Source organism: Lygodium microphyllum, chromosome 14 (genome assembly GCF_053477565.2).
Source record: "Lygodium microphyllum isolate KBCC chromosome 14, Lygodium_microphyllum_v1.1.10, whole genome shotgun sequence".
NCBI classification, from domain to species: domain Eukaryota; kingdom Viridiplantae; phylum Streptophyta; class Polypodiopsida; order Schizaeales; family Lygodiaceae; genus Lygodium; species Lygodium microphyllum.
This window is the reverse complement of record NC_141148.1, coordinates 46,374,443-46,389,062: the sequence shown is the minus strand read 5'-3', so window position 1 is coordinate 46,389,062 and position 14,620 is coordinate 46,374,443. Positions and strand designations below refer to the sequence as shown.

General features: G+C 41.9%; 1 protein-coding gene across 2 annotated transcripts in view; it reads left to right on the top strand.

Moving 5' to 3' along the window:
* The window catches only part of VPS41 (vacuolar protein sorting 41), a 114,412-nt gene that overhangs the window by 47,745 nt on the left and 52,047 nt on the right, over window positions 1–14,620 (top strand). For both annotated transcript variants that reach the window (XR_015693123.1, XM_087692791.1), the window contains exons 10-12: window positions 12,313–12,468; window positions 12,569–12,631; window positions 12,708–12,773. Coding sequence is in view for 1 of the 2 variants with exons in the window: in XM_087692791.1 (XP_087548917.1) it covers window positions 12,313–12,468; window positions 12,569–12,631; window positions 12,708–12,773 (285 nt within the window). In the remaining variant the exon portion in view is untranslated. The remainder of the gene's footprint in view (window positions 1–12,312; window positions 12,469–12,568; window positions 12,632–12,707; window positions 12,774–14,620) is intronic.

The following is a 14,620-nucleotide window of genomic DNA, read 5'->3' as shown; positions in this document are numbered from 1 at the left end:
CCGTGCATAGTAAATATCAAATAATACAATAAAGCCTTTTTGGGGCTGTAATTGGAGACCAAGAATAGAAATTAATGAAGTGAAATTATTTGTTAATGCACTTAATGACTTTGGTTGCTCAACAACCCCTCTTAGGCCCAAAAAGGTGCCCTAAGAGGAGAGACATTCTCCACCCATGTATGGCTAACAAGTGTGCATCAAGTAAATCAAAATAGGATTCCTAGTTGAGGAAAATGAAGGGAAAGATAGTTGATGATGATGGAAGCACTTGTAATCCAAGAAAGGAAGAAGTGCTAAGCAATAAAGGGTTAATTAACTTTAATACCCTTTTTTCAGCTCATTAAACATACCTAAAACTTCAGTATTAAATGTACCTACATTGTTCAGGTGCCCATATTTAATGCACCCAAACGGTCCATGGGCCAATCAAGATAGCCTCTAGTGCCACCTTAGACAATCAGTTGGCTCATGTGTCTATAAATAGGGGCATGTCCAGCCATTGCACCCATCTTAAATCCTTTTGCATCCCCAGTCTCTCCAGCTTGCCCATCAACTCCAATTGCTATAGTGATCAATCATCATCTGAAGGCTGCCCACACCTATGCCTTGTTTCAGCTGCTGTTGCGATCACTTTCAATCCTCCTTTCGACCGCTGCAGCCCCTATTCAAGTGTTTCGAGCTATTGCCTTGATCACTATGACCTGGTCATAGTTGCATTTGTACTACGTATAGGCTAATTCGTATCGTACGGTTCATATTGTACCATGTGGTACGGTACGTATCTGTACCAATTCATACCAAAAAAAGGTTATTTTTGGCCTATGAAGACGAGGCCGCACAATATCTTCCAACTCCTAAGCCTTATGTTTATTATCATTATTTCAAGTCTCTCTCTCTCTCACTCACACACACACACACACGCGCGCGCGCACGTGCACTCTCTCTCTCTCTCTCTCCCAACTTCCAAGATGAATATGCAATTCCAAGAGCATACATACCCCCCCTTCCCCCCCTCCGCCTTTCCCCCCCACCACCATCCCCCTCACACTCACACACACACACACACAAAAGAACGAAGAGCCTCTTTGTCCATCCACCCTACACTTTGATTGTTGTATGATGTATTACATATAGACTCCTATCTATCTTTTATTAGTGCGTTGCACATGTTGTGCATGAGGTTTTACCCTGTCACCCTCATGTATTCATCCTAGTAACTAAAGTGACATTGCTATTTTAGCTCTAAACATGTGCTCTATAATCTATAATCCAAAATTACCAAGTTTTTTTCCATTCTAATAGCGTACCGTACCTTATAAAATCATAAGGTACTAATTAGTACTATACCGTATCGTACCTTTCGTACTTGACAACCCTGGACCTAATGGACTGCTGCATTTTCGTACTTACAAGTTACCCTGCTATTGTTCGTCGTTTGGAGCACTTCTTTAGCATCGGCCTGATCTATGTTTGCATTTGCAAACAATAGGTCATTTGAGTCCTACAACACTTTTCAGCATCGGACTGATTTGCGTTTGTATCTACAATAGGCTGTTTTGGAGTTTTTAGTGCTTTTCTACATCATTCTCTACTTCAGCTTTCAATTGGTAGTTATTGCACTTGGGATCTGTCTTTAGTGGATGATACACTCTGACATGTCCTTCCACCGACTTCCTTGAAAGTCATTGGCTTTTGGACTACTCTGCATTTGAGCATTGTGTATATTCACCTATTTACATTCAACATCCATTCGTTCACTAGTTTCTACCTTTCTCCCCATTTTTGCATTTTCTTGTTTTTGTCTAAATTATTGTGTTTTAGTTGTTTTCGTACATTCTATGTTTTCTAGTACAACCCTGTCATATCTTCACATGGTATTAGGGCTGGTGGCAAGTGCTCTATTGAAGAGTATTGTGCAGTGATCGTAAAGGTTTGATGTGTGTAAGTGACATGTAACCAACTCACAATGCTTGAGATACCTTACTCTTGGGAAGCTATGGTGCCTTCTTAGGCTTCTTCTTTAGTGGAGGCCATGAGACAGCATTATGGTCTCAATGAGGAGGACACCACATCTTTTCCCTTATCTTCAATAGATATTGAGCAAATGTCGAACATGGAATTCACAATTGGTGAGGTGGGCTACCTCTACACTTAGGCATAATATGCCACATTCGAGACAACTAGTGAACTCTTGTCTTCATCACAATCAAGCTTGATATCAAGTTTGTGTAATCCCTTTGATTCATATGAACAAAGAAGAAAACTCTTCTTTGTTACTCTTTCTATTGTGCAAGGTCCTGTTGTAAGTCACCATGGAGACCTTGAAACTAAATTTCCTTCTTGGAAAGGTTGGTGAATAACCTGATTCAACACTAATTATAGCAAGCATAAAATTCACATAAACTGAAAATGCAATAGTTACCACTTAATTTTGGACAATGGACACAGTGTTGACCCCAAAACTAGTGCACCTTGTGTTATTTCTTTAACTTATATTGAGAAAGGTTAAAGTACATTGAGATCGAGCTTGATTTCATTCAATCTTCAATACGTCTCGTTATCCATAGCAACTAGCAAGCCTTCAACTAATTTGCCTATTGGTTTGCTTGGGGATTGGCCTTCAATTTTCTCCTTGGATGACAAATTTTGTCCCAAATCCAATGTAGGCTGGTTAGCCTCTTGAAATTCTTTGAAATCCCCAAATTTCAATTGCTGAATTTTAAGTATTAGGCCCCAATTTTTGAACTCTCTTTCCAGGATGGTTGGTGAATCCTAATTTCTGCTGTAAATTAGGGCTTAACAGTTGAAACTCTTCAATTGCACCCCCTAGGAATGAATTTGGTTGAGATCTCCCAAGGGAAGTTGTGAATTGGTTGAGAGAATGAGAGCAAGGCGGAGAGAGAAATTTCAGACTTTCATAGCCAAAATTGGCTAAAATCTAATGCTGTCTTGTTGGTAATGGCTAATGCTACCTTGTTGTGAATGGCTGATTGACTGCAGCCTACCATCAATGGGAGCCCACATGCAGTGCCTATCCTTGTGGGTCCCAAAATTGTTGTTAGGGGCTGTCACCTTTCTCCAGTGGTCTCTTGATCAGTTGATTGCAGCTCTCCAATGGTTGGGCTAATTATCAATGGCTGGAAAAGTGCAACAACAGCTCTCTCTCCTCTCCCACCCTCCACAATGTTGGAATGAGTCTCCACCAGCCTCTAGTAGCCTTTTCCTCACTTGCATGGAAAGGCTTTGCGAAGTGGTAGCTTTCTAATTGCAATTTTTAGTCCAATTAAATTAATTTTCCCAAAACTCAAATATCAATTATATCTAAAGTATTCAAATGTCCACATTTAATGCATCCAAGGTGTCTAGACACCACTAGAGATAACTTGGGAGCCATTGTGGATGGTTGGCTCATGTTTCTATAAATAGGGATTTGTCGAGCCATTGCATGTCTTGAATCCTTTCGCATCCTTGGTCTCCCTAGTTTGCCCATCATCTCTAGCCTGATGTTTTAGTGATCATTTGAAGGCTGCCAATGGTTGTTTGGTTTGATTTTTTGTTGCCATCACTCTAACCCTCTTTTCAACTACTACAGCCCTTGTTCTAGTGTTTTTGACTGTTGTCTCGATCGTTATGATTTGGTGGACTATTGCATTCTACAGGTTGTCCTTTTGCTGTTCATTATCTTGAGTTTTTCTTCAGTACTAGTGTGATCTACATTTGCATATGTAATAGCTCGTTTTTGAGTTTTACAACACTTTTCAACATTGGTCAAATCCATGTTTGCCTCTACAATAGGTTGTTTTTGAATTTTGGGCACCTTTCTACATCATCCTCTGCTTTGACCAGTGGTTATTGAGGATTTATCAGTGGTGGATGATCCACATTGATGCCTCCCTCAGCCCATGACCTTGAAAGCCATTGGATGTTGGACTACTCTGTTGTCAAGTGTTTTGCATATTCACTCATTTACATTTAACATTCATTTGTTTTGCCATTCTTCCTATTTTCGCATTTTGTGTTTTGCATTTTGAGTTTTTGCCATTATTGTGTTTTAGTTGTCTTCGTACATTTTGTGTTTCTCAGGGCAAAACCTAGCATATATTCACAAGGATTTCCAATTCAAAGGAAACTTGTAAGGAAGACTAGTGGACAAGGTGATGGCTTAGGGTGCTTGAATCTTGATCTTGGGATAGAAGCCACTAGCTATGTATCCACGTTGGTAAGAATGGGAAGGTGTGCTTGATTGTGAGCCTCCAGATAGATGACACTATCCTAGTATCTATGCTGGACAAGATTCAAAGGTGCAGCCACCATGTCATGGCTCAAACATCCAAGGCTATGGTGTGGGCAAAGCTTGTAGTTCTTGGGTGTCAGTGTCATAAATAGTAGAGAAAAAGGCCAAAGCTTGTTGGCAAGGCGTGAGAATAGTGACCCCCTCTAAAATTGGAGGAAGAGATCCTCCTTTGAATTCCCCTCTAAAGCCCCTTACGAAAGAGAGAGGAAATCTTGAAGCTCACGGATCAAAGCCTTTGATGTGTTAGATGACGAAGGAAAGGATTGTTGGTAGTATTGAATCTATTCAAGGCTGCGATGGAACGGAGGCCAGATAGATCCCACCCGAAATGGAGTAGAAGAGGGATGGTAGGTAGGAATAGCGTGGATCCACCCAAAAAGTGAGGGAGGGTATCACAAATGATCTCCTCGATACCCATATCAAAGTTGATGTCTATGGAGTCATATGAGGGAGTGGGAATGTGTAGCTCTGGTGGAGTCATGGGTGTCGATAATAGCTTTTGTCTCTCAATCAAGTGGAGTGTGGAGCCAAAGGTGGTGGCAAATAGCACTCTCACAATGGAGTGGATTGGGAAGCTAAAGGAGTTGAACAACCTTGTAGAGAGGGTGTGCAGTAGCTCAAGGAGTGAACAGGAGAGAGAGAGAGAGAGAGAGAGAGAGAGAGAGAGAGAGAGAGAGAGTATGATTCGATTTTGGGTGTACCAACAATGTGTTGGTACTCAAAGAATAAAATGCATTTATACTTAGGGCACGTAAGGGTGCATTCACATGTACAGCTATTTAATACACGTGTACTATACACGGAGGTGAATAAAGGGTCTTTATCCCAACAACCTCCCACGTAAAGGTCCGAGGTGAACCTCTAACCAATTCCCACTAGTCGTATGCAATGCTCATGCTGAGCTTTGCTTAGACTTTTAGTGAGAACATCTGCAGGATTGTCCTGTGTTTTGATCTTGGTCAATGTGATTAGACCATCTTTCAGAATCTGTCTGATAAAGTGATATTGCACATCTATATGCTTTGTGCGTGAATGATACATGGCATTCTTAGCTAGATAAACATCACTCTGGCTATCACATCCCAACACTGGAGTACTCATAGACATGCCAAGATCCTCTGCAAGTCTACTCAACCATATAGCTTTCTTAGAAGCTTCAGTAGTTGATATGTATTCAGCTTCAGTAGTACTGAGTGCTAGGATGTTTTGCAAGTTGGAGCACCAAGAAACGGCCCCACCAGCAACTGTAAAGGACATACCCGCTAGTGGACCTGCAAGTGTCCAAGTCACCTGCCATATCTGTATCACTATAACCCTGCAAACTAAGTGCACCCTGCCCATAGCAAATACACTTTCTTTGTGTACCCTTGAGGTATCGAAAAATACACTTAATAGCTTTCCAATGTGGTTTGCCAGGATTTGACATAAACCTGTTGACAGCTCCCACTGCATGAGCAATGTCTCGACGAGTAGCAACCATTGCATACATAAGAGAGCCACAAGCTGATGCATAAGGAACTCCCTTCATAGCATTGGCTTCCACGTCATCTTTTGGGTTGTTGGCTGGTCTACATTTGGAGGTATGTTATTTTCAGCATTTATTGGTTGTTGTAAGCCATTTTCAGCATGCTGTTCATACTATACAGCACCTTCATTTTCATTACCAGCGCCTGCATTTTCATAATCAGCAAGTCTATCTAGCTGTCCATGACCTCCTTGTGCTTCTATTTGCTGTCCATCATTATCTGGCTCAAAAATAACCGGTTGATCATCATCATGAGGCTCATCATTTGAAGTAATAGATGGCTGCAAATTTTGAAATTTGACCTTTTTCATGTCTTCATTGGAGGCTAAAACCTTTTAGCAATTTTACCTCATTAAACATAACATTATGGTTACGAATAATTTTCTTGGATTGAGGTAACCACACTCTGTAGCCAAATTCACCCTCATCACCATAGCCCATGAAAATGCCTTTGGTGGATTTTGGGTCAAGTTTGCTTCTTAGCTCATCTCTAACATGCACAAAAGCATCACAACCGAATATTTGTCAATGGTCATATGAGTCCGATTTGCCAAACCAAATCTCCTGAGGGATGCCATTATTTAAGGACGTGTTTGGAGAGTAGTTGCAAATGTGAACTGTGGTTTTAAGTGCCTCTCCCCAAAATTCATGAGGGAGATTAGCAATGGACAACTTGTACCGCACTCTTTCACATAAAGTCCTATTATATCTTTCAGCCACCCCATTTGAAGAAGGGCTGTAAGGAGTTGTAAGCTCCCTCTTAATTCCATGCAAGTCACAAAAAGACTTAAACTTAGTAGATGTGAACTCACCTCCATTATCAGTTCTCAAGCATTTCAGCTTTCTACATGTCTACAAATGCATGAAAAGTTTTAAAAATAGCAAACACTTCACTTTTCTTTTTCAATAGATAAACCCAAATCTTCTTGGAACAATCATCAATAAAAGAGACAAAATATGCAGCACCACCCAACGATTTCACGGGTATACTACATACATTAGAATGCACCAAGTCCAAGACATTGGACTTACGAGAGACACTAGAGTAAAATGAATTTTTGATTTGCTTTCCAAACTGATAATCATTACAAAAGTCAAGTTTAGAGCCTTTTCCATCAACCCTCTTCAAAGAGGTAAGGACATCAAGTCCTTTTTGGCTCATATGGCCCAATCTCTTATGCCACAACTCCAAATGACAACCAATTTCAGCAACTGCAAGAAACTTGCCATTCAAAGCTTTACAGTGCAAACAATACAAAGTGCCCTTTTTGGTTCCTTTGTAATCAATATGGAACCCTTTTTCAATTTCCACAAATCACCACCAAACAGTGTAGTGTAACCATGCAAGTCAAGTTGACCAACAAATAGTGAACTGTTCTTGATGCCAGGCACATATCTGACATCTTTCAACACAAGCTCTTGCCCATTATCTAAAGACAAGTGTATAGTGTCAATCCCATCAATGCTACAAGCATGGTTATTTCCAAGGTATACTTTTTCATAAGTGCGTGCATTGAACATAGTGAAACACTCCAAGCAAGGAGTTACATGGAAAGAGGCACCAGAGTCTACAATCCAAGTTTGAATGACACCATCATCAACTGACAAAAGTGCATCAATCACATCAGCCTTGGTAATTTGCATATCCTGCATGTGATATACAAGGGCATCATAATCAGTTGCACATAATACATTAGCCTCTGTATCCAAGAGCTCCTCTATGACCACACTGGAGGCCACATTGGCCTTTTCCTTGCCTTTGGCTGTCTCAGATGCATCTGTCTTATCCTCTTTTTTTTTTGTCTCTTGCATTCTTCTTTCTCTCTTGTTCCTTCTTGTAGTACTTGCAAGCAGGCTTCTTGTGGCCCTTCGGACCACACTGATAGCAAGTAATATCACTCTTTTCCTTTCCTTTGCTCTTGCTTCTGCTTCTCTATCCAGCATTTGCATTTTTCTTTTCAGTCTTGCCTCTAACATTATAAGCTGAATTGCTGTCTTCTCCACTAGACTTACGTCTAATTTCTTCATTCAAGATTGAACCCCTCACACCATCATATGAGAGATTGGGTTTATTGTTGAGAGAAACCACCAAGGTCTCCCAAGAATCAGACACTGTTATGATTAGAAAGATTGCCCTCAACTTATCATCAAAATCCAAATTGGCATCCTTGAGCAGATTTAAATTGCAAGTAAATGCACTCAAGTGCTCAGCTGCAGGCTTGGACTCATCCAGCCGCATATTCACCAACTTGCGCATTAAATGCACCTGATTAATAGGTGTGGTGATCTCATAGGTAGTTTTCAACTTCTTCCATATCGCATAACCAGTATCTAAGCTCTTAATGTCTGTCAAAATGTCATCAGTGACACCCATCTTAATGTAAGCCACAACCTTTTTGTTAACTCTGACCCAATCTGCATTAGACATTTGTGCGGGTTTATCTTCCTGCAAATCATCCTCACAATCCTTTAAGAACAATATGCATTGCATATGGTCTTTCTAGAGGTCAAAGCCCTGACCATCAAACCGTTTGATTTCCATCAAACTCTTAATGTCAAAATTGGAAGAAGTTGCAGCCATTTTTATTACCAACACAAGAGGAAATGCACTGAACTGCAGGAGCATAAGCTGAACTAGCAAAATACACTGCTGTTCTTACCCAAACAGTAATACTGTTTTTACATAAAACAGCCACTACAGGGGCAAATACTACAGAATTTATCAAATTTTGCACGAAATGCCAAAATTCCAGGTCCAACAGTGCATAAATGTCAGCCAATTTGACCCAGCTGAGCAAAACTTTAGCAAAACATGAAAAGCCCAAATTTTTGGGGTCCAATGTCAAGAAATTTTACTCGAATGAGCGAAATTCCGACAAATTTGGCAAAATCCCCAATTTAATTGAGGTCAACACGCACAATGTCTGCAATTTCTGACACAGATGTTACTGCCAGGAACAAATGGGATCAAATCTGGGAAAGCCCCAAATTTTTAGGCCAGATTTGCACGGATTTGTAATCTGTTCTACCATGCATGAACCCCTGTTAAGGCAAGGGGATAATTAGGAAATTAAAGAAATTTTGATTTCTAAACAGAAAAAAATGACGCGGGGGCGGGGGTCTCTTGACCTTGCTCGTCTCGTTGCCCACTGGCATTGCCTGCCTGTGACCCATCATGGTGGTCATCGTCCCACGCGCAGCCGTCACATGGTCCCCATTGCACGCCGTCATACTGGTTGCCACGTGTGCAGCACCTGCCGCCTCGGTCCGTCACACCTGCACGCTGGCAACTGGTCAGTTGTTGGTGATGCCTGCTCCCCGCCGGTCATTTTCAGCACCTGTGCTGCACAGGCCATGACAACCTATTCGCAAGCTGCCTGCACTGTCAGCTGCCCTTGGTCTCGGGAAATGTGCAGAGCCTTGAGCTCTTACACTAGTTGTAGAGAGGATGTGCAGCAGCTGAAGGAGTGAACTGTCGAGTGAGAGTGACAAAGAGTACGATTCGATTTTGGGTGTACCAACAATGTGTTGGTACACAAAGAATAAAATGTATTTATATTTAGGGCACGTAACGGTGCATTCACATGTACAACTAAATAATACACGTGTACTATACACGGAGGTGAATAAAGGGCCTTTATCCCAACACAGCCTTTGTCTCTTGGTGGAGCGGATTAATAGCATCTTTCTCTCGATCGAGCAATTTGTGAATCTGGAGAAGTCAAATAGCCTTTGTCTCTCAGTGGAGTGGATTGCCGAAAAGGTGTTATCCAATAGCCTATCTCTCAAGGTGGAGCAGATTGCAGAGCCAATAGATGTGGAAGTTATTGGACCTGAAAGTAGGTGGGGGAATCTTCGTAGCTTGTTATGGTGGCCTTCAAAGTGGCTCATCAGCTTGTGAGGCCTTAGAGCCTCTTATTTTCTTGCAAGAGCTTAGCTTATGTAGTAGGGGTTTGTGGGAGAAGATAGTGGATGATGAAGAAAAGCAATAGAGGCAGTCCTCAGGAGCTGTTGGTGACGAAGATGAGCTGCTCTGATGAAAATGGCAGCAATGCAGAGTAACTAGCAGCATAAACACAGATCTGAGCAAGGGCAGATGGGATGTCTGCTCGCTGGAGCCTGTGCAGCTTCTGGAAAGGACCTGTCCATCTGAATCATAGCTGTTGGAGGACTCGGGAGAAATGAGGGGAGAAAATGTCGCCAACAGTCAAAACACAAGTTTGATGGCCTGTAACAGATGGTTGAGGGCTCCAACACTGAACACAAAGATGATCAGATTCAGGTGACAACAGTAGGATCAAGGAGAGGTGTTTGACAGGTGCTTCAGACTGCAAGCACAGGTCTAAACAGCACTGAAATCCTGTTACCAGCAGTGGAATGATGGTTGCTAGCTTGCATAAAGAGGTATGACAGCTGGGGAGCTAGGTCAGCTCTGAAACACAGCCTCCTTGACCATGCCTAAAGAACGGAGTGTCATCATATTGGGCTGGTCCATGCCCAGGGTACCAGGGAACATTATTCTTTGCCTTTATGACACCGTTGGATCTTGGGGAGGATCCAATTGCTACCCATTCTTTAGTGGTCTCCTTGTCCAACTGTTCATGTGTGGAACAAGGTATTAGATTTCTCAGGTCTCAAGCAAGAAATACAAAAAAACCATATGCAAGCATTGCAATCAATCCACAATGAATACTATCCTAATTTAACTATTGCACAGTTATTAAACTAATGCTTCAGTTAGGGTCTACATTTTCCTACATATTCTACATATGAGGTTGCTTGGTTACTTATGTTATTCAATCCTTCTCATTGATAACGGTTATTCTTAATTGCTTTAATCATCTTATAATTACTAATCTAATGCTTCAGTTAGGGTCTATAGTTTCCTACCTTTTCTTACAAATGAGATTTCTTGGCTCCTTATGTTATTCAAACTTTCTTATTGGTAAGGGTCATTCTTGTGTTTACTCTAGGTGATAAATAACAAGGAAAAAGGCTAACTTGAGAATATATTCTTTCTAATTTTTGGATGTTCCAATTGCCCTATGCTACTATAATAATTAACACAATTTCCTAATTCTAATGAACTTGGTTAGCTGGACTTGAGGTGGATTGTTCAATTGTATTGCTTGCAGGCTTGTCATCTCTTTGGGCCCATGACAGAAATTGGAACTGCTCTTCTCATGTCTAACCTTCCTTCAACTTGAAGTAGAATCTCTCTCTCAAATCTTCTCTTGAAATCTCTCTCTTGCTATTCCTCTCTCCCTATGTTGGAATAACTTCTCTCTATCCTCTCTTATGTTTCTTCCTCCTACTCTTTGGTAATCCAAACTAAATATGGCCTGACTTCGGCTAAATTTTGGAATAGAGGGCTCAAAATGGGCGAACTATTCTTCCACCATTTTTTTAAGTGCAGCCTAGAAACGAAGGGCTAGCTTTTCTGTGTATGGAGACCTCTGTCCTTTTTCTTTTTTTTTTTGCGGGGGGGGGGGGGGGGGGCATGACGTCTCTCTTCCCTTGCGTGCCATGATGACTCCCTCCCCCTCTATCAGTTAGTCTGCATTGTGACCTCTCCCTTGTGCTGCTATTTAGTGGCAACAGGCTGGTTGCTTGAAACATTTAGAGTCTTAAGACTTGAAAAAGGGTTTTTAGTTGTGGGTGAATATGTGGGAAAGCATCAATTTAAAGCTGATACATTACATAACAGCAGCAGTGAAAAAGCCTTGCTGGTCTGCCCCAGTTTCATAAAGAGCCCTCTGTTTTTCTAGATCCATAATAAGGACATGGGACATGTAAAGCAGAAATATACTAACTTGTGGGGTGATGTTCCTTTCAAGCTCTGTGAAGAATCAAGCCTTGTCATTTAATCTGTTTTAACCTTTCTGACAGTTTGTAAATTGTATTGAATGCTCTCATGCCGATTCTACATTTCATGAGCATGCATTGCTGTTAATGAAGGCTTAGCTATCCTCTATTTACTCTGTTCCTGCTATGATACAGCCATTAAGCTCCCAGGGCTCACTTTATATAGGGGAGGGGGAGGTGCTGTCATCACCGCCATCAGTCCCCCTTGTCTTCACCCCATCACCACTCCCCCATAAAACTTCCTTATTTGTCAACTCTAGTTGAGAAGGCGGGGAGAGGGGTTCATATTGTCTCCCTTCCCTTGGGTGCCATGATGACGCTCTCCCCTTCGCCACTGATGATGTTTCTCCCCACATGGGTCTGCAGCATGGTGACATCTCCCTCATAGTGCTAGTGGGGGTTCATATGCAGGAAATAATCAATTTAAAACTGATACATTACATAACAACAGCAGTGTAAAGCCTTACTTGCTGCTCTGCCCCAGTTTCAGAAAGGATCCTCTATCTCTAGATCCATACTAAGGTTTTGTGACACCTGAAGCAGAACGATACTATCTTTTGGGGTGTTTCTTTCAAGCTCTGTGCAGAATCAAGCCTTAATATCTGATCTGTTTTAATCTTTCTGACAGGTGGTATTGAATGCTCTCATTGCCAATCCTACATTTCACGAGCAGTTATTGCTGTTAATAAAGGCTTGGCCATCTTCTATTTACTCTGTTCCTGCTATCATGACAGCCATTGAGCTCCAACTAAGCACAAGCTTGAAAACAGCTGCACTACAGGAGGTTGCAATTTTTTTCTACAGTGATGGATGTGTTTTAACTTCTATACCCATATCCTCTGTTTTGTTGTTTCAACTTAGAGCTAGTATGCTGAAAATTGCAGGCCTTGGCTGAACTGTACCTTGTGAACAAGCAGTACGATAAGGCTTTGACAATTTTTGTTGAGGTATGAGACAACACCGAATGTATTCTGTCATATTCTTTCTTAGGATTTTGGCTTACTCCTGGACATTTGTGAACAGCTAATGCAGCCGAAGGTGTTCGATTTCATTGAACAAAACCACTTGTATGACTGTTTGGCAGACAAGGTGAACTCTCTAATGATTCACATATATTTTAGAAGGATGTTGTAAATGATAAATCTATTCATATGGTTGCAATTGAAAAAGTGCTGCAAAATTGCAAATGCGACATGAGTTGACAAGTCTATGATAAGTTTGTACTGATTCTGTTCAAAGGGAAATGATCTATACTGTTATCTCGAAAAAAAGCTTGCCGTTTTAGTCGTTTGAGTGTGTTGCTATAATTGGATCGTCTATATCATGTGCTGAGGGTTGATGAATGGCTAGTTTTGTTGAGCATATGCCTGTGTTCTCCAGCAGGTGTATCAAATGCAAGAGAGCTGGTACTTCCACCATAGAGAACATAGTGTTTATCACAACCATATGCATGGCTAGGCAAACATGTGCACACTTTTGGAAAAACTGAAGATGGTTAGGTCCAGACATAATGGAATCTTTTCGGCCCTGAAAAAATGTTGTGTGTTCAAAAAGAGACATCCATGTACCGTTTTAGCCTTGCCTAGAGCAGGGGCACAACAGATCTTTCAGTTTAACGAGCAGACGGGGCGATGCCTGGGCGCTGGATAGTGGAGACGACACAAGTCACCAGGAGAAGAGGCAATTGACGTGGCATTCAGTCCAGCTGGCAAACAAGTGTCCACAGGGCAGTTCGACAGGCCACGCTTTTTTTTGGGTTTGACTCACGCCTATGCTCACAGAGGAGCATCGGTGATCTTCAGTAGGACATTGGGGCACTTTTTACTCTCCGTACGAGAGGTTTTTTCCCCTAGATTTATTCCTTTTATTTTATGTGCCTATGTCACACAGTTTTAGGTACTTATCGTGTTTCACACACTTCGGGTGTGAACACCCTCTTACAACCCTAAGGTTTAAGGGTTGTGCTTTGTACTTGCACCTTACACTTCAGATTATTGCATTGGGTGTCGTGCTCTCACACTTTACACTGTCTACTCCATTCTCAGCTGAGCTTCGATCTCTTCTTGTTCTTACATTTGGTATCAGAGCTGATTTCAGCTCCACCAATTGAGCCGCCTCCACAGCTCCATGTGAAGGGCTGTTGCTCCAGTCGCTTGCACAAGAGAAGTGAGCTTGCCAGTGCCATTTGCTAGCGCCGTTACCAGTGCAGCGTTTTGTCCTCCTTGCGGGAGCTCCAGTCCTATGCACTGCCCAACGCATAGCCCGAGTCTGCCTTCAGCCGGCCACTAGTGCTACAGGCACCAGCCTCTAGCTGCGCCCGCCCCTTGTGCCTAGATGCCGCTTGCGACCTGCTGCAGCTTTGACAGGTGCTTCCTGCTGCCTCCAGTGCGCCACTTGCCTAGCCTCGACCTGCACGACCAGTCTCCACCTGCTGTGGCTGAGCACCACCAGTCCGTCTGCCAAATCCACCTAAGCTGTGCCTGCCAGTCCAACAATTGGATGTTAAACGTACAAAAAAAAAAAAACAAAAAACCCATTTTTAATTCAGATTCACTTCTCGGGAAGGGGCCTATTGCCCAGGCAGGCATTCTCAGCTTCTGTACGTGTTTGAGACACGATTACAGCAAAGATTTTATGCATTTTGGGCTTTTGCAGTTAGCTCAATGATTGACACATGTACATTTGTGACAATCTGAAATAGACTGATTTTGTGCATTTTGGGACAAGAAAATTTGGGGCTTTTGCATTTTTAGTGCTGCTGAACATATATTGCACCTTGGTTAGCATGCATTTTAGACAGTTTTGACAGTGTGTGCTTAAATTTGCTAATTACAGCAAAGTACATGCTGTAATTTCTAGATTTTGAGATTTCCAGGTTGGTCCAGCTTGAGACATTGCTCTTTTGCTCTCTGATCAGCATCATTTATCATGGCAAA